Here is an 18,453-nt window from a genome sequence, read left to right as displayed (position 1 = left end):
GATCCAGCCCTTAGGGACTGGTGGCCTCTGCCCCCTTTCTCTCATAGCTCAACTGATGAACTATCAGGGTACCAGGGTAGAGTAATAGTGATCAGGGGCCTGGAGCCCTTGAAGGCTGAGTTCATCCTGCATGTCCAGCCCCAGTTAAGCCTCCTCAGCTGAACACAGAACCTGAGCAAACAGTTTCCGCACAGGGATTTAGTTATTCAACCAGCTGAACTGTCAAGCCACATACATCACCAGACTTAGCTCTGTCAGCCTCAAAAGCCTAAATCCAAGACGCCAACATCAATAGGAAGAAATTACATTTATTCAAATAGTGGACCCAAGAAGATAAAGGGATGGAGAGCTGGGGTACAGCGCTTTCCGTAGAGTGGAATATGAGATGCAGTGTGCAGAGCTGCGGTGGAGTGTGGGATACGGTTCAGTGGGATCTGTCACTGTCCTCTTCATCCACAGTGTGTATATCCTTTCTTCCCTTTGGTCAGAACATGGCTATTAACCCTGACCTCCAGAGGCCAGGTCCAGAATTTGTTTATGTAAACACAACTGCTTTTCTGCAAGCTAAGCCTCAAGGCACTTTATATATTTTATTAGTTGATACATAAAAATGAATAGAAAGGGGGCTGGGAGAGATGGCGCAGTGGTTAAGTGTGTATTGTTTTGCAGAGGACAGGTTTGATTCTGAGCACTCGCATCTGGACATCTAAAGACAAATTACTTAACATCAGCATCTTTGTTTTTTGAGACAAGGCTTCTCTACACAGCCTTGGCTGTCCTGGTTCTTCCTACATAGACCAGGCTGGTCTGGAACTCACGGAAACCCAAGAGCTGGGATTTAAGGCCTGAGCCACCACACAGTACTCAACCAGTAGCAAGCTTAGGGGTGGGATACTAACATTTAGAATGATGGCAAAGGAAGGGAAGTCACTTTCTAAAAAGGTAACTTGCAGAGTGGCCATGTGACAGTCTTATCTACTTATGGGGGTGGATTTCTAGATACACAACACTCAGTAAGTTTCATTATCTTACTGGTAATGCCACACTAATGTCAAGAATTTTGTATGTAGCAAGTGCTTCATAATAGGCAACCCGGAATGAAAATATCAACCTTGACATGATGTGTGAAAGACTTAATATGCTAACACTTAATGTTTCCACTGGCCAGGCACATGCTTTTAATCCCATCACTCGGGAGGCAGAGGCAGGCAGATTGCTATGAGTTCGGGGCCAGCCTGGTCTACAATGAGAGTCCAGGACAGCCAAGGCTATTACACAGAGAAACCCTGTCTCCAAAATCCAAATCAAAAAAACATTCTCACTGGTTTTGATGTTTTCTTTAGAGCTGTAATTAAACTTTTAAATCTGTAAGTTGCCTGTTCATATTCTTTGTTAGATCTCTTTATTGGCTATTTGAAGGGGGAGAAAAGCTTTTAGGGAAAATAACCCTTTTACATTGTTTGAAAATTATGTTCCTTAAAATTGCTGTTTCTAAGTGGTGGTAGACTTTGTAACATATATAAAAAAAATCACTAATTCTTACTCAGTGGGGATGATTTTTACATTACTTTTAACTGTTTTTTTTTTTTTTCAAATACTGGTTTTACTTTATGTATAAAACCTGATTCATTCAGAAATCAATTTTGTCCAGGGAGGTGGGATCCAGGTTTGTTTGGTCAAGATGGATAATCAGTTGTTTCATTAAAAATAACCCAGGTGCCCCCACTAACTTCAAATGCCTCGCTAACCCGTGTATTAAATTCTCCTGCAATTTCAGTCAATTCTGGGCCTCCCATTGCGTTGTCCCACTGGCCTCTTCCTTTGCCACTCCCAACTCCTTAATCACTGTCATTTGTCCTGCAATGGATGTGAAGGACACAGCTCCTTGACCTTTGCAGGATTTATCTGCCTTTTCCTGTGTTTACTTTCTCCCAAGAACTGAATGGGTCAAGTTCAAGAGCAAATCTGGCAAGCACTTTAGTGGACTGCACTACATTTGGAAGAATGTGAGCAAAACCAACCTTGCAAGACATCCTGCGTCCAGATAAGGTGTCTGCAAGAATTCGTGTCTCCTGTGTCCCCGCTGTGAAACAGCACTGGGCGAGAGGGGCAGGGGAGGTCCCCACCCATCCCTACCCACCAAAAATCTCAGAGCATGATACAATTCTACCTCCTGCATCCGCTTAACCAAGGCCCTAGCCTCCTTCCCTAGAGAATAGAACCCTGTAGCTATTTCTGATCCACCAAGAACAATTACTAATTGCCTAGACATTGTGGCGAATAGGATGCTGTCCTTGTGCCTAAGGACATGCGATGATGATGTCATCTGTCACAAAGCACGCGGCAGGCAGGGTGCTTTTTCCGCACTTAAAAGCAGCTTGACCTTGGGGCAGTTTCCTAAAGCTCTTTGGGTACTTCCAGCTATAAATTGTGAGCACGACTTGGCTCAGTCCAGGGGATCAAGGAAGACAATGGAGGGGACACCCCATACTCCCTTGCTGACCCAGAGGATGCCACAGTCTGTTGGCTTCTCCCTGTCCGCCACCCCACCACTTTGTCCTCAGAGCACCCCCAACACGTAGGATACCCTTAGCTAGCCACACCACCACAACACCAGGGCAAAGTCAAAAGTATAAACTGAATATGTTTCTTTTTTTTTTTTCTTCTTTTTTTTTGTTTTTTTATTTTTTTATTTTTGTTTTTTTAGATTTTCTACCGACACTTCTGAAAAGAGATCTAATAGAGAAAATATACAAAGCATTTAAGAGCTTCACCGCCATGGAGCACCCAAGTCTGAAGCGAGGTACAGAAGCCTCTCCCAGGCTCAGGGCCGAGGACGGCCCAGCATGAACATCAGTAAAAACATGCAAAAGGAGAAACACTGACGGACCTCCCTGGATAGAGGGGACAGATCCGGAACGGAAGAGTAGGCAGGGACGAAAGTACCAGGCGGCTCTCCCTCCCGCTTTCATCTTTCACAGTAGCCCTGACTTGCAGGAAGGCATGGGCTCCACCCGCTGCCCGGGGCCTGCAGCTCACAGCCGATGACTCCTGTACCCACCTGCTCCTGTGTTCCTAGGCACCAGGCCAGGGTGCCCCAGCCCCTCAATTCTTTGGTTCCACTCAGAGAACAATTGTGCTTGGCAGACTCATTCCCACCCTCAAACTCCAGGCTCTCGCTGGTGGGCTGAAGGCACTGACAGGAGTCCTGAGGGGAGACCCCAGGATAGCCACTTTCCCTTGTGCTCGGATGGGTCCACCCAGGACACATCTCCCCACCCTTACTCCACACTTAGGCCTAGGAACCGGGAAAACAGAGGAAATGTGCTCTGCGAGGGGGGGAAAAAAGTCTTTCAGGACTTCCCCAAATGTGGGAATCTCATGCCAAGCCCCACCCACGCCCCTGCTCCTGCCCCTTTCCCATGTCCAGCCCTCCCTCTAGTCCTTCCCCTTGGCCCAGCCACTGGGGAGCTGACTTAAAATAATGAGTTACAAAAACCATCTTGGGCAACTGTCCCCTCACACTGCCTCACACCTGAAAGACCAGCAGAGGCAGAGGCCGAGGCCTCCCCTAGAGATCACAGCCCTGGTACAGGGGGGAGGGCGGGGCTGGGAGGGATAAGTGAGACGTGTCACATCTATGGAAAAGTGCCCAAGGTACAAGCTAAGGAAAGGGAGGAGGAGAGCCGGAGAGTGGCCGGAAAGAGAGAGAAGAGGGCAGGGGTGGGCCCGGAAGGAAGGCCTCACACCACCCCACAGATGAGCGTCTCCACCACAAAGGTGTTCTCCAAGTGGCGGATGCTGTTGCACTTCTTGGCCCCGCGCTTGTTGATCCCTGGGAAAAAAAAGAAAAGTCTCAGTCAGGCTTGTACCTGGGCCCAGAGAGGTGGCCATCCTCTACGTCTATAAAAGGAAGCTTGAGACCTGGCAAGGCAGGCAGGGAGAGACCCGGGAGGTGACAGCCAAAAACAGCACTCTAAAGTAGAGAGAGCTCCTAAGTGTGACTTGAACTGTGCCTGTCATATCCCCACTGTAAAACCTTCGGGGTGAGAGGCAGGTGGTGGTGGCACGCACCTTTAATCCCAGCGCTTGGAAGGCAGAGGCAGACAGATCTCTGTGAGTTCGAAAGGCCAGCCTGGTCTACAGAGCGAGTTCTAGGACAGGCAGTTTCTCTGTTATACAGAGAAATCCTGTTTTGAAAAACCAAAAAGAAAAAAAGAAAAAACAAAAACCCAGGGGGAGGGGTGGGGTGGGGAAACCTTCAGGGTGCTGCTTTAGCCTCTCTGTGCCTCAGTTTCTTTAAAATGATGATAGTGAGAATGGTAAGATAAGACAATGTCCGATAAGTCTCAAGTGCTTGACCGACATTAGGGTTCAGCCACTGCTAGTGGGGTGCTGTCTGAAGGCAACCCTGCCACTCACGTCTCCGGGTGGCCCGGCGCCTCAGGCGGTAGGTGTCCTTTCCGCTGCACAGGTGGTAGATGAAAGAGCCCAGAGCCTCCTTGTCGCTGACATGCTCTGTCACTACCATCTCCTCCTGGATGATGTAGGTCTGTGGGAGGTAGGTCCCTCTCTGCAAAGGGGGTGGGGAGGTGTGTGTGGGAGGATCAAAGCCTACAGTCAGCACCCGCGCTCCCTCCCACTGCCCACTGCCCCCTGGGGCTCCCACACAGCGCTGCTCTATCTCTGAAATGATTACCTTCCCGACACACCACTTTCTCACTCCCAGACAGAGGCCCTCTGATACCCCAGGCTGGAGCCTGTGCCACACTGTGATGAGCTCTGGCATGTGTGGCCTCCCACCTTAAGGGGAGGGCTTCTGGTGCGTGGGGCCTTGCATCTACTCCCCTCACCACACTGACCCAAAGCATAAATCTGAATGCTAAGGACACGTCACGTGGCATTCTGTGAGTTGCGAGAGGAAAAGGAGAAGTGACTCTGAGATTGTGGCTTGAAAATGGTGGAGATCCTTTGGGGGGAATGGGGTACAGGGATAATGTCCCAGACTCCCCCCCCCCCCACCTTTTGGGCTTGGCCTCCTCAGGGGAGGGGACTGGTGGCGACAAGATGCTGCCCACCTTCACGTTCATGAGGAGCTCCCAGAAGTTCCGTGGGGGTAGCACGATGGTGGTGTTGAGTTCAATGACATAGCACTTGTCCAGGGAGATGTCGTGGTAAGCAGTGAGACCCTGAGAGGGAGAGGACGGCCATCAGTCTCTGTGGAAGGCAGAGGCCTGGACCAGGCCAGTCTGCTGACGGCTTTCAGTCAGCCGACAGCCGGATCCCACCGTGCCGTCTGTACAGCCTGGGACCTCAGAAGTGGTGCCCTTGAGTTCCTGGGTATCTGGCTAGGAGCACCCGGCTCCTGCCCCTTTCCAGGTTTGTGGAAGGAGCCACTGAGAGCACGCTGGTTCGCTCAATGCCTCTGTTGCTACAGATGATCTTTCTGGGGTTTGCAGAGCTAGGTAAAGATCATCAAAATGGTGAGGTGTAACTATCCTAGGAGAGAAATGACCCTTATGGGACACAGGGCCACTCCCTAATCCCCAGCATGGTCCTTTGGTTCAAGCCTGGCCACCTCAGAGAGGAGTGCTATACCTCAAGTCCCAGAGGCCACTGCAGCAGAACACCTAAAGTAGAGCAGGGTCAACAACAGACGCCTGACAAGCTTTGGAAGGCAGCTGCTTAAGAAAGAAGGTCAGGGCCTATGTCTCACTGATCTCAAATGCAGCCAGAGAGAAGAGTGGTGACCGTGGGGGGGTGGGGGGTGGGGTGGAGGAGGGAGGGAACTGCCTGGAAAAAACAAAACAAAACAAAACAAAAACAAGAGGGAACCTTCCAGAGTGCTGGCAGCAAGCCCAACTTTGACCTGGGTGGTGTTACACCAATAGACACCCACTCAATTGCATGTTCTCATGGTAGGTGTACAGATGTGAGCAGACACAGGAGGACCGTTGGCCTCACAGGGACAGCCAAGCCCTGTAACTGTCAGACAGGCCAGAAGGAAGCAGTCCAGGCCTACCCGAGTCTATCCTTGGCAACAGCAAACAGTGCTGCCGCCTTCCTAACTAAAGCAGTATGTTAAGGCCTGTCAAGGCAGCCAAGGATACCCACCGTACAGTTTACACACAATCCAAGGCTTCTTTGGTGTTCTTTCTCCTAGGACCCTCTCTGCTGCCTCCCCCCTCCCCCGCCCCAGGTCCCGGCCAGCCTACTGGCCACCCCACAAGTCATCCTCACCCGCTGGAAGTCATGGATGATGTCTGCAGGGTCCCCACCGCCAAACTGGGGGACGGGGACATTGATACGTTCATAGTTCTCTTCAAGATAGATCTTCACGTCTTCCTCCAGCTCCATCCGAGTCCGGATCTGGGAGGACAGGGAGTCCTCATAGAGCACGCCACAGTGGAAGAAGTTATCTCGGGCCAGCTGCACAAGGTGAGGGGAGAGACAGATGGGTCACACAGGGTGGCGGCATGGCCACGCTGCCTACCTGCTTGACTTCAGACCTGGGAAGCACCAAGGGTGGGCATTAAGATTTCTTCAGAGACGGGGACCGGAAGAATGGGTCATAGATCAGAGCCAGGGCTGCTAGGGAGGAGGTGAGCTGGGTCCTGGAGGAGCCTCTTCAGCTCCACAAGCGGAGAGCAGGATAAACAGGTTCCTAGGCCTCTGAGCTTCACCTTCCCTATCTGTAAAGGATAAAGACCTCTGAGGTCCCCACTCACCCACCCTGGCCTCAAAAGTCATCTGCGTTACGGCCAGGCAAGTAAGAAGAGGGCCCACTAGTCCTGTGGCTGGACAGAAGAGCAGACCCTACAGAAAATCTGAGTAGGCAGGAGGCTTGGGACAAGCCAAAGATGAACAGGCTGAGTCGAAGGGATACAACCAAGGGTGTCCTCCCAGGGGTGCCCCCCTCTGCACGTTCCCCCCCCCCCCCCCCCCGCTTGCAGACACTTGGATAAAAGATAAGGTGGGAGCCAGGCAGTGGTTGCACATGCCTTTAATCCCAGCACGCAGGTGGATCTCTGAGTTTGAGGCCAGCCTGGTCTAAAGAACAAGTTTAAAGGCAGCCAGGGCCACGCAGAGACCCTTGCCTCACATAGGTAAGGTGGGAAGGCAAAAGGCTCCAAACTAATGACACACCATCTCCATTCTCTTCCCAAGAAAATATCTCACAGCACTCCTAGCCCCGAGGCCCTGCGCAACCTTAAATACTTAGCTGCCGCCATCACCAAAGAAAGCAAGGTGGTGGCACCACTGGTGATAACAGAGTGACAGGGCCACCACTGTGTTCACTGTGTCTGCTCCAGAGACTCGGAGGCTCCCAGGGGCTACAGGACATGTAATGGGCAGACTTCCCTCTTCTTGAAAGTCTGAGGAGAATGCTGGGTACCATGGCACACGCCTTTAATCCCAGTACTTGAGAGGCAGGGGCAGGTGGACTGCTGTGAGCTCGAGGCCAGCCTGGTCTACAAAGCGAGTCTAGGACAGCCAAGGCTACACACAGAAACCCTGTCTTGAAAAAAAAAAAAAAAAAAGAAAAGAAAAGAAAAAAAAAAAGAAAGAAAGAAAGAAAGAAAAGAAAAGAAAGTCCAAGGAGAAACATTCTGACCACATGGGGGCCTCTGAGGGCTTGAGGAAACCCAAAGGAGACCAGATGCCTGGGCAGAGCCAATGTCACTGTCAGGCCAACTGCAGACTGGACTCCACACACTGTCCCAGGGACAGTCTGGAACACCCACCCTGCCTGGAAAGTAGGGTGGGGTGAGGAACCCTACAAACGTACAATTAGGGTCTGGGAAGAGAGGAGCTAGAGCTGCACCACCACTGGAAAAGCCCAGGTGAGGGTATTGTACCAGAGAGGGAGGGGCCATCAGGGGAGACAGGCCAGCCTGGAAGGTGTAGCAAGCCTGTTTTCAGGGAAGTTCCGAAGGTGAGAGAAACGTGGGAGCTGAGGTCTCCAGGAGAAAAGTCCCATAGAACACAAACTCTCAGGTAACCTCTACTGAGGAAAAACTAGGTGACCACGGCGCTAAATGCTTAAGAGATGTGGGGGTCAGTTGTATCCACAATGCCTGGAGACCCTAGTCTTTAGTCGCCCTGAGACTCCCTGTTGATACATTCGTGTTTACTCTCTCAAGCCACTCATAATTTAGCTGAATCCAGTATGGTGACCCTTCCTTTTCCCCAGCTCTGAGTGATCCAGCTTTGGGCTTAGATCTCATGTGGGTGTGGGTGTGTGCTAGGGGAGACAAAGCAACCTCCTCTGTAGACCCTGAGGCCTGCCATGCATGTGGCCATGCGTAACCTGTCCCGCGGCTCAAACTCAAATGTCCGTGCAAGGAACAGCAAGGTCATCTTTGAAGTATGACCCCTAAATATAGGACCTGAGCTCCAGAGAGAATCGCTAACTCCCAACTTCTCTATTGGACCTAAGAGCGCCTGATGACAGTGCTTTAGAGTGACACATAACACTGGCCACTGGCCACACACTGGCGCGGGGGAGAGGGGTGTGTGTGTGGGTGCCTGGGTGCAGCCACCTGGATGCTCGCTTGGCTCTCCAGAGTTAAGAGGTGAGGTTGAGGCAGTCTGAGCCCAGAGCCTTCCTACTGTCTTTAGGTGGTCCCAGGCCTCGGCTCTCCAGGGCTCCCACACCCTCAGCAGCTTTCCTTTAGCCATGTCTTGGTGCTACCCTTCCCCCACCCATCGGCCTGGCTCCTCACCTGAGCAAGGAAGAAGTATCTGTAGATGTAGACGGAGGCAAACACAAGGCCCATGAGCAGCACAACCATGCCCATAGACAGGTAGCACACGCCGCCCACGGAACCCCCTTTTCTGGAGCGGTGGCGAGGGGGACGGTCCTCCTGTGAACACAAGTGCTACGGTCAATGAGGTAGCCCAGAGGGTACCACTCTTCTGAACTCCTCTCCCCCCATGCGAGATCACCCCTCTGGATAGACTAGGAGCCCTGGGGTGGGGATGGGGTGCATAAGGACAACACAGACTGTCTGAAAGACGCCTTGTCCAAGTCTCTGGGCACACCCCCCCCCCCCCCCCCCCCAGCTAGAGAGAAATGGAGACTTGCCTAGAAGCCACAAAACAACCAGCCTGGATGAAGTTCACACACTTTGAATTGCCTGAGTTTAGATCTTGTTATTGAACCAGCTTAACCATCCTCTGGTACAGTGGTTCTCAACCTATGGGTCATGATCCCTTTGGCCAACTGATCTCCAAAAAAAATACTTAGGTTACGATTCACAGCATTAGCAAACTACAGTTATGAAGTGGCAGCGAAAATAATTTTACAGTTGGGGGTCACCACAGCATGAGGAACTCTATGAAAGGGTCTCAGCGTTCTAAGAAGGTTGAGGACCACCGCTCTAGTCATCCAAATATAAAAAGGGGCACAGCAGATGGCCTGAGTGATTGAACCACAGAGTTCATGGGGACCAGGATGCATCTGGTAGGTGAGGTGCCACTGTCCTGGGCAAAGGGGAGCCAAGGAAGAGCAGAGACAGAGAGTGACAAGACCAAACCCTTAAGTTGGAGATACAGGATGGACTGGGATGAGGACGGTGGGTGATTGGGGCATGCTCTGATTACTTTTCTCGTTGCAGTGACCCCTGGTAAGAAACAACCCGATGAAGGGTTGGCTTTAGCTCACAGTCCATCACGGTGTGGACCTGCATAGCACGTGCTCACATCGGGGACATTAAGTGGCAGACAGATGAATACTGGCACTTGGCCATCCTCCTCCGCTTTCCCTTTTTATTCAGTCTGGGGCTTCAGCCCACGGGGCAATGTTTCCCACATTCAGGGCAGGTCTTTCCCCCTCCACTTTTCGTGTCTGGGAAAACCTTCATGAACATAGGCAAAGGTAGGCTTTATTAATGCTCTTAATCTAATCAGGCTGGCAAGTGCAATGAGCCAACCACAGACGGGCGTGGACGTTGCTGGACTTTACCTAGATGGTCACAGACTGTGGGAGGCCAGGGCTCTGAGAGGCCCAGAGGGTGAGGGCACAAGTATTTATATCTCTAACCAAGTATCCTAGGCCTGCAGCTCACTGGGCTCAGCTGTTCTCCATGGTGCCAGGCAGGCTGTCTGACATGAGTTGAGTTTACAAGGTGGAGTTTGAAGCACCTGGAGGCTCTTGCTAGGAAGGAAACACGACTGTCTTGTGGGGGGGGGGGTGGGAGTGGGGGGCTAGGCCACAAGTTCCACAAAAGAACCTGACTCAGGAGCAAGGCTTAGGCTCAGAAGCACTGGCCTGACCCACCTCAGGCCACATATGTCGGGGCTGGTGGATGGTATGTGAGGATAAAGGAATCATGAGTATTTTGCGTGGAACTGGACTTGCTGTATGACCTCCCTTCCCCCACCGTAGCCCAGGCTGGCACCTCATATTCTTGTTCCTGTCTCTACTCTAGTGTTTTTCCATAGTGTTCAGACATGGCCAAGAGAGGTCAAAGGTCACACATCCACAGATCTCCCTTCCCAACCGTGAGAAGATGAAGCTTACTAGGGAATGGAGTTTCCCCATAGGCCTTAAATAAGCAGGTCTGATTGACCCCCTTCCCCCATTTCCAGCCAGATGTTGTAGGATTGCTTTATTTCTCTATCTTCTTTTCTGGAGGTGTTGAGACGGATGAGGACACGGCTGTCTAGTTACTCACGACAAGTACAAGTCTTTATCTCAACACTGCCAAGGGGCCCTGGGATGGTACAGGGATGGGCTTGGGCTTTAGGAGTAGAGGTGAGCCCCACCAGAGGGTCTAATTCACCACTGTTTGGTACGCTCCAACCCAACCTCTAGGACAAGAACAGAAAATGTCTTAGGTCCCCATAGCCACAGTGGGGACCCTCCCACAAGATCAAACCTTGGCCACCCTCCTCCCTACTCCTAGCTCTGGCTCGCAGGAAACTGGTCTAGGATAACCATTGACCAGAGGGACAAGGGGCTGCAATGGCTTTGCAACTGCACTTTGCAATAGATCCCAGGGGGTTGCCATCACCATGCAGGCTCTCTCAGCATCTCCTATGAACAAGCCACCCAGGGCCCTTGCAAACAAGACAGCCAGGGGTGCTACACTGGCCTGCTCCTGTGGTCCTTAATGGTCATAAGGAAGGTGGCTAGCTTAAGGGACAGGTAAGACTGCCCTTTGGGCACAGTGTACTCCAACGCCATGCCTAGGAGGGTTGGTGAGCCCCTGCATCCAGAGTAGAGATGGGCTAGGAACCCCCAAACCATCCTGAGGTCATCTGAGGTGAGCAGCCTCCACGGATTAAAAGAGACAAACCTGAAAGCTCTTTGTAGAGGACAAAGTACGGGATAAAAATAGCAGATCTGTGGGCTAGGCCTTCCCTTTTAGGGCCGCCACTTGCGGCCAGCTGTTGAAGCTGCACAGTGGCTATTCTTTTGCTCTTATGTTTCTAGAAAACCAGAAAAGCTAGCTTGGGAGAGGAAATAAAATAGGACTGGGGGAGGGGGGGTACAAGCAAACTACAAGTGAGAGCCTGCTACACACATAAAAATCACAGACAAGCTGAGGCCTTCCAGCCTTGCGCCTGTGGCCGACTTCTGCTAGCCTGGGGAGCTCTGGTTACTCCAGGTCTCCATGGACTGGGGGAAGAGATGGGCATAGAGGCTTCTCGAAGGGAGGTAGGGAAAGGTCAGCGAGGGCAGGGCAGGTGGGGGCTAAGGCTGAAATGGCTCCAGGTTCCATGTATAGCTCTGGCCAGAACCCTTGGCTGGAAGGATTGGGGACCCCCTCATTTTACCCAGCGGGGTGGTAGCAATACACATTTAGTAGCCACGACAATGAGGAAGATCAAAATATTCCACTCTAAATATATTTCTCTGATGGGTTCCCTGGTTGGCCATCAGAGAAAGTGCAGCCCTCTGCAGAGGGGCTGGTGGTTCTGAAAGCTGCTCTTCTGTGAAAGGAATTGCCATCATTTGCATCAGAGGTATGCCCAACAATACAGCAGCAGGGACTGACCTCGGATGCATAGCTTGCCCTGGGTGGTCTCCCCAGAGGCAATCAGTACCTGGAAAAAAAAATGTTCCCTGCAGATGTTAACCTGGCCTGTGTATTCTGGTCTTCTTTATGACTTGCATGTCCACCTCGCCAGCAGCCACAAGTCCCCGTTTCTCTTAATAGCTTATTATACTATGCACGCTTTAGGTATCTGGCCTTTTCTTAAGTCTTAGATTAGATTTTGTATATGGCTCCTGTGTTGGTGCATGTCCAAAATTTAGTTTGTTTTTCCTGTGAATCTGCTTTCTGTCTGTTCATTTCGTGGTCTAAAATTACCAAACCCTTCAGAGGGGAGAAAGAAAATGTCAATCTCCCCTATGCTAACCATAGCTCCCTGCTCACCTCTCCTGACACCCCCTGGCACAAAGCTGGGGGCCCCATCACCTTGCCACCCATCTAACACTCCGGCCTGTTGAACTGAACTCCCAGAAGCATAGGACAGAGCAGTAAGGCTGGAAGTGAGGCCTGGCAAGGAAATCTAGGATGGCCCCTGCTTGAAGACCAACGCCCCGGCACTGTTTTTGCCTGTGGGATAGTCAAGACCAAGGCTTAACTTCAAGGCCTAGAACCCTTGCTGTCCCCCACTGGCAAGGGTCGGGGAGGGGGGGGAGGGGAGGGCATCACAGTCTGTGAGCTCATGCAAGCTGAGACCTTTTGGGGTCTGAGGGCTGTGGGGCAGCAATAAACGTGGTTGGGTAGCCAGTCAGCCTTCCAAAGGGGTAACCTCCACTCCAGCTGCACCCCCCACCCCCACCCCCCTGCAACTCCCTTGACCTGCTGGAGACCAAGGAAATACTGCTTCCCCTCCCCCATGGAATCGTTACCAACAGTCAGGCACTGAGTGGGGGGGGGACGGGGACGACGACTTCCTGTTAGAAAGTGGGAAGATGGTACATACTGTTTCCAAGGCAACAAGCCCTCTGAGCAAAATGCCTCTGTGCACACTCCTGTTAGGTATGCGAGGCAGTCATCTGGGGGGACCTGAGAGGGGCCTGGGGCCTCCGTCAGGCTTTCCTAGGGTTCTCAATGGTGCTCCTGAGTTAATTAGCAAAGGTGGGGGGGGGAGTGGGGGAAGGGCAGAATGGATAGGGAACCACTAACTGAAACACATCTCAGCCACAGCTCAAAGGATGATGGCACTCTAGCTACTGCCCCTCAGCAACAGTGCCAAAATTTAAGTGGATTACCCTACAATTGCAGCCTACTTAGGAGTCATCAGGGAGGGGCAGAGACGTGGGCTTTGCAGGCAGACTTTGAAGTGGTCCCCACCCCATTCCTATACTCGGCATCTTTTCTTTCCTAGGCTGCAGTTCACATAGACAAGAATGCCATAGGGTGTGTGAGAGACAGACCTATGGACAGAGGCCTTGCTGGGGGGTGGGGGAGGCAGGCAAAAGCTTACTGTCCCTGAGCAACAGTGCATTTCACGGTGACCAAAAGCCAAAGCCATCACCTGAGTGGATGCCGCCTATCGCCAAGGCTCAGATGGTCTCATTAGTGAGTGACCTCCCACTCTTCCTCCTCCAGCCTTAGGCTTCGTGGAGCAGGTTGCAGCTGTGTAGACCGTTGTGTCTGACTGGACTCAGAATTCTCTCTTCTCCTCCACCCTGGACAGCCCAAGCTTCTCCAGAAAACAAAGGCCCAGAAAAGATTTGAAGCAGACAGAAAACAGGACTGAAGGCTGGAAGAGCCAGCCCTCACTCACAGAGAGAGAACCAGAGCCTCCCAGGGCAGTGGGGAAAGCCCAGCTGTGTGGCTTTTAATCATAAACTTTTTTTTTTCCTTGAGAAGAGAAACTCCTCCTCGTTGGCAATCTGCTGACAGCCTTGAGTGGTAGAGCCAGGGGGAAAACAGAAAGAGGGGACCTGCGGGGGACGGGGTTGCAGAAAAAGATAGCGGCAGAGCAAACTCTTCTGGAAGTCCCCACTGTGGTAACAGTGGGAAGGACATGGGGCTGGGCTGCCTCTTAGAAGGTCATTATGGTTCAGCCCTCTTAGCCAAGCAAACCAGCTCTCCTAGCTGGCAAAGGACAGACCCTGCCCTTTACTGGTCTTCCTGCCATGAGCCCGAGGGGACACACACACACACACACACACACACACCCCACCCAGAGTGAAATCTGATCCACAGGTATGTGGGCGGAGGGAGAGAGGTTCTCAAGGGCCATTAATCAAAGACAAATGCCAAAGAGAAAATTACAGAGCTGAGATTACAGAATTTAATGTTTTCTTCATGCGGCACCCCCCCCCCCAGCCCTGGGGCCTATCTTTGTGCGCATACGTGTGTACGGGCAGCTGGTAGGAGAGGAACAAAAATGAAGAGTGACGTCTTGGTTGCACGCTGCGCAGGTTGCTCACTATCACAGTCTAGCGCATGGAGATGTTGGGTAGCTGTAGGCCCACCTGGCTCCCCAGCCCCACCCTTCCCCAGTTTTCCTAGGAACTTCCTTGTCGTCTCAGGTCTGGGGACTCATCTTATTTCAGTATTTGCTCAGAAGCAGAGGCGGGTCCTGATAGAGGTTGCCCTGCTGCAGCCTACACACACACACACACACACACACACACACACACACTCACTCAGAACACCAAGGAGGCACTCCAGGGTCATTCCCAGCTAAGAGATCTTCTAAGAGGGCTCATGTCTTGCCATCAGTATGGGTCAAAATCCAAAAGCCCTGCCTTGATTAAAAACAAAAAACAAAAACCAAACCACAACAACAAACAGCCCCCAGGCCTCTGGTGGATGCATCCACCAGCATTTCCCTCCAGCCTCCTGGCTCCCATCTCAGTGTCCTGACAATGGCTCACGTTCTGTCCTAAATTAACGGCTGTGCAACAGGCTGCTGCCTGCCCTTACTGCCATGCCAGACACTAGGCAGGGGGGATATGCCTGCTGGCATTGTAGAGTGAGGAGGAGCTTGCAGAAGTGAAGCATCTTACAAGGTCCTGGCTGCAGCTGAGACACAGGCAAAGCCAACACACACCGCCAAAGGCCCCCTTCACACCAGCTCAGAGCTTGGGCAAGCCGTGTGGGGGTTGAGTTAACCAATAAACAGTTCTGTCTGCAAGTGTAGGTATTTTAATCCCTCCTCCTGACTGCCTAGCCCCGCTTCCCTAAGCTCCTTACTGGCCAGTAGTGATAGGGAAGGCTGCCTGGCAGGCTCTGGGCCATGACTAACAGCACACAGGGCAGACAAGGTTGATATTTCCACTTCACGCTGTGTGAGGGCGGGACGGGCTGCTGAGCAGCTTCGCAGAGGCTGATAAGAGCAGGAAGCTAGATTACCGCTCACTTTGCACTGGTGGGAGAGATCAAAACAGGCCACCCTCAAACAGGCCGCCTATTCGGAAATGGCCACTGAGAAAGGCTGCGGATGTGGAAACAGTTCTGAAAAGCTGTCCTTGTTGGGCGAGATTTGGATCCTTAAAGAATTATATGCACGGCTATTTCAGGGATACAGACAGGCAAGGGGTCCCCCTCCTTCTCTATGACGGAAAGATCTTTTTAAAGAAAGAAAAGATTGAAGGTTGGGTACCTGGCCCACAAAGACAAAGCGTTGGTGGTCTTTAGAGAGGGCTGTTGTCAGGGAGGTGGTTTTGCCTGCATAATAAAACCTCTTTTGTTTCTGGTGCACCTTTCTTCCCCTCGGCCTCTGATGTCTTCCTTACATTACATAAAAACCAAGTACCTGGTCCTTCGAGGCTCATAGTTTCTGTACAGTTTCTTCATTGTTGCCACGCGTTTTGTGTTACTCTGTATACTGTAACCTTATGGCATAGACTTACATATAGCTAGCTCCTGAGGTTAATGAAAAAATCTGAAATGTCCTTACCCTGGGCTCAGCCACCCTATCTAACACCATCAGCAGGCTGGTCTACCGAGCATGTGCCCTGCATGGAGTTTTTCCTTCTCAAGGGGTGGATGATGACATTCTTGAGTTGTTCACCTTAGTCCTCCCCACTGCTTAGATCTAAGTCTTCCCTGAGTACCCGAGAACAGACAATATACCACTTACCAGTTCCTGCGGACCTATATACCCAGGCTGAGAGGAAGGGAGGAGGGCCCCTCCAGGAAGTAATCAAGGAAGCTTAAGCCCAGGGCAAACTTTTTTTTTCTTTTGGTTTTTTGAGACAAGGTTTCTCGTGTAGTCCTGGCTGTCCTGGCCTCTCTCTGTAGCCCAGGCTGGGCCTCAAACTCAAGAGATCCGCCTACCTCTGCCTCCCTGAGTGCTGGGATTAAAGGCGTGTTCCACCAGGGCAAACTTTTAAAACTGCAAACCCAAGTCAAGTCTGGGGTGTCCCTTTCTATTTAGGCTTCAGATGGAGAAGCTGCTCGTGTGGGGGTTCCCAGAGACCCTTCAGCCCAGGCCTAGGTGGCCAATGAATTCTTGGTGTGTGAACTGGGGGACGGTGTAGTGACTATAACACAAGGATGACGGTCTCTTCTAGATCATTCTCCACAGGCTCCTTCAATATGCCCGGGCAAGACTGAATCAGAGCTTCAAAACTTGATCTGGGGAGGAGGAAATGGAAGAGCTTTTGCAGTTCTGCCTAGACAGAATGGCCAGGCTTGGTGTGCCCAGGGACCGCTGGAGGGCGTGTGACAGCGGCCAGGAAAACACCCTTATTGGAGCAAAATGAAGCTCGGCTGGGTCAGCTTTTCTTTCTCATTCCTCTTGTCAGTGATCGCCATGAGTCCTCTCAATTCTCTCCCGGCACAACTCCACACCGCACACAGTTTTCCATGGCGGAAATGACCTGGGTCCCCTCAGCCAGGGGGAAGGCGGGGCACACGGAGACCAGCTCGCACAAAGCCAGCTGAGTGACTAGGGATGCCGAGAGCACTGGGGGCAATGAGGAGCCCACGCAGCAAGAGAGTAACAGCGAAGCTGGAGGTCGGAGAAGGAAGCAAGGATGCTAGACGCGCAGGTGTGAAATGGGAAAAGGCTCATCACTATAAGGCCTGCCAGTTCCAACGCCACCCTCCACTTTTGTTACTAACTAGTTTCCACAGATAAATTCCCCAACCAGTCAGACCCACCACCCGACTTTGGGGTAACTGCGTTCAACTCCTCTCCCATCCCCCACCCGGGGGAATGGATTCCCGGCCCCTCCCCCTTGATTGGAACCAGACGCAAACCTTCAACATTCCCCAAACTTTCGTGGGCCGGCCACCTTCCCTCATCCTAGAACCGGGCACCTAGAGTCCCCTACATTTGGAAAAGATTCTGTGTGAGTCCCCACTTAAGGACCAGCTCTGCTTTCGAGTGCCGACTTGGGGGAAAAAACGGGGCACTCTTTCCCGGTTGGTGATGGACCAGCCCTTTCAGACCTCCCACTCCGTCTCCGCTCGTGACTCCGGGGTCCCGCCGGTCCTCTTAGCCAGGGGGAAACACCTAGGTTTCTCGATCTCGCCTCCTCTCCGCGACCCGACCCGCGCCCCCCGCCCCCCGCCCGAGACCCGGTGCCTCTCACCCTCGCCGGCGTCAGAAGGATCTCCGCGGCCGGGGCAGATGCCGAGGCCGGACCAGACGCCGCTGCCTTGTCGGCTTTATCAGCCTTGACGCCCGCCACTGCGGGCTGGAAACTGATCTTCACCATGGCTGCGCTGACCAGTGTCTGCTCCCTGCAGCCTCTGCCAATGCAACCTCGAGCGGTGTGCCTGCCTCTTGCTGCGCCCCAGGCACCGGAAGTTCGAATGGCTCGGGAGTCCTAGGCTCTATCCCCGCCCCGAACCCGCCCCGCCCTCCACGGGAGGACCTGGCGCCTGCGCCGAGCTGCACCGTGCAGCGCTGTTGCTGAAGAGGGCTTAAGGGTCCTTCCTCTCTCGCTCATATTCATCCATTCAGCCATCGCGCTGGAGCTTGTTCCCTTTCCTTCTCCCTGCCCATGACCAGCATCCTCACATTTCTTTTAACACGGAGTTGCCTGGAAACGTGCTTCTAACAAACTGCATCTCCCTGCACCTCGACATAGCCTCCTCCTCCTCTTTGATGACGCTGAATCCCTAGAGTAACTGTTTTCCATGCTTTGCTTTCCTCCCTTAACGTGTGTTAGGCTGGAAAGGGCCTTCAAGTCCAGGCGCCTAATTGCTTCCCTCTATCATAAATTCTGAATCCATCCCCAGCCCCTTCATTCTCCACCATTCCTCGGTTCTCCATCCTTCATTCTGCAAAACCTTCATGGGGTGGGGCCAACTTGTGGTGCACAAGACCAGTGACACCTTGCAAGAGCAGAGTCGGGACTGGAAGATGATGAAAAGAATTACAGGGGCTGGATCAAAGGTTTTGGGCTCCAGACACGACTCTGCTCCTGCAAAGTATCCTAGGTACTGGGGAGAAGCCAAGGCTTATGTTGCAAGGCCCTGGCTCTTTCCTCACTGTCCCTAGTCCATGCTGTGATAACACCCA

The 18,453-nt window shown here is 52.3% G+C and overlaps 1 protein-coding gene across 1 annotated transcript; it reads right to left on the bottom strand.

Moving 5' to 3' along the window:
* Nucleotides 1-290: 290 nt before the first annotated feature.
* ITM2C (integral membrane protein 2C) lies at nucleotides 291-17,756 on the bottom strand. The gene is made up of 6 exons (XM_084780941.1): nucleotides 17,519-17,756; nucleotides 8,727-8,867; nucleotides 6,241-6,429; nucleotides 5,079-5,189; nucleotides 4,423-4,573; nucleotides 291-3,835 (listed from the first exon to the last, which is right to left on the bottom strand). Exons 1-6 carry the CDS (start codon nucleotides 17,642-17,644, stop codon nucleotides 3,744-3,746), a joined length of 810 nt encoding a protein of 269 aa, XP_084637067.1. The 5' UTR covers nucleotides 17,645-17,756; the 3' UTR covers nucleotides 291-3,743.
* Between the last annotated feature and the right edge of the window lie 697 nt (nucleotides 17,757-18,453).

This window comes from Acomys minous (assembly GCF_964271855.1).
Source record: "Acomys minous genome assembly, chromosome: 4".
Lineage (NCBI taxonomy): Eukaryota > Metazoa > Chordata > Mammalia > Rodentia > Muridae > Acomys > Acomys minous.
The sequence above is the reverse complement of the archived record's forward strand: the minus strand, read 5'-3'. Positions and strand labels throughout refer to the sequence as shown.

What these genes read in the sequence shown, in the direction of transcription:
- ITM2C (XM_084780941.1), bottom strand. Translation starts at nt 17,644, where the DNA reads ATGGTGAAGATCAGTTTCCAGCCCGCAGTGGCGGGCGTCAAGGCTGAT. An exon ending in TCCTTCTGACGCCGGCGAGG is followed by an intron (nt 8,868 to 17,518) that starts GTGAGAGGCACC and finishes TTGTGTTCACAG; the next exon opens with GAGGACCGTCCCCCTCGCCA. An exon ending in TCATCCATGACTTCCAGCGG is followed by an intron (nt 5,190 to 6,240) that starts GTGAGGATGACT and finishes TCTCCCTCTCAG; the next exon opens with GGTCTCACTGCTTACCACGA.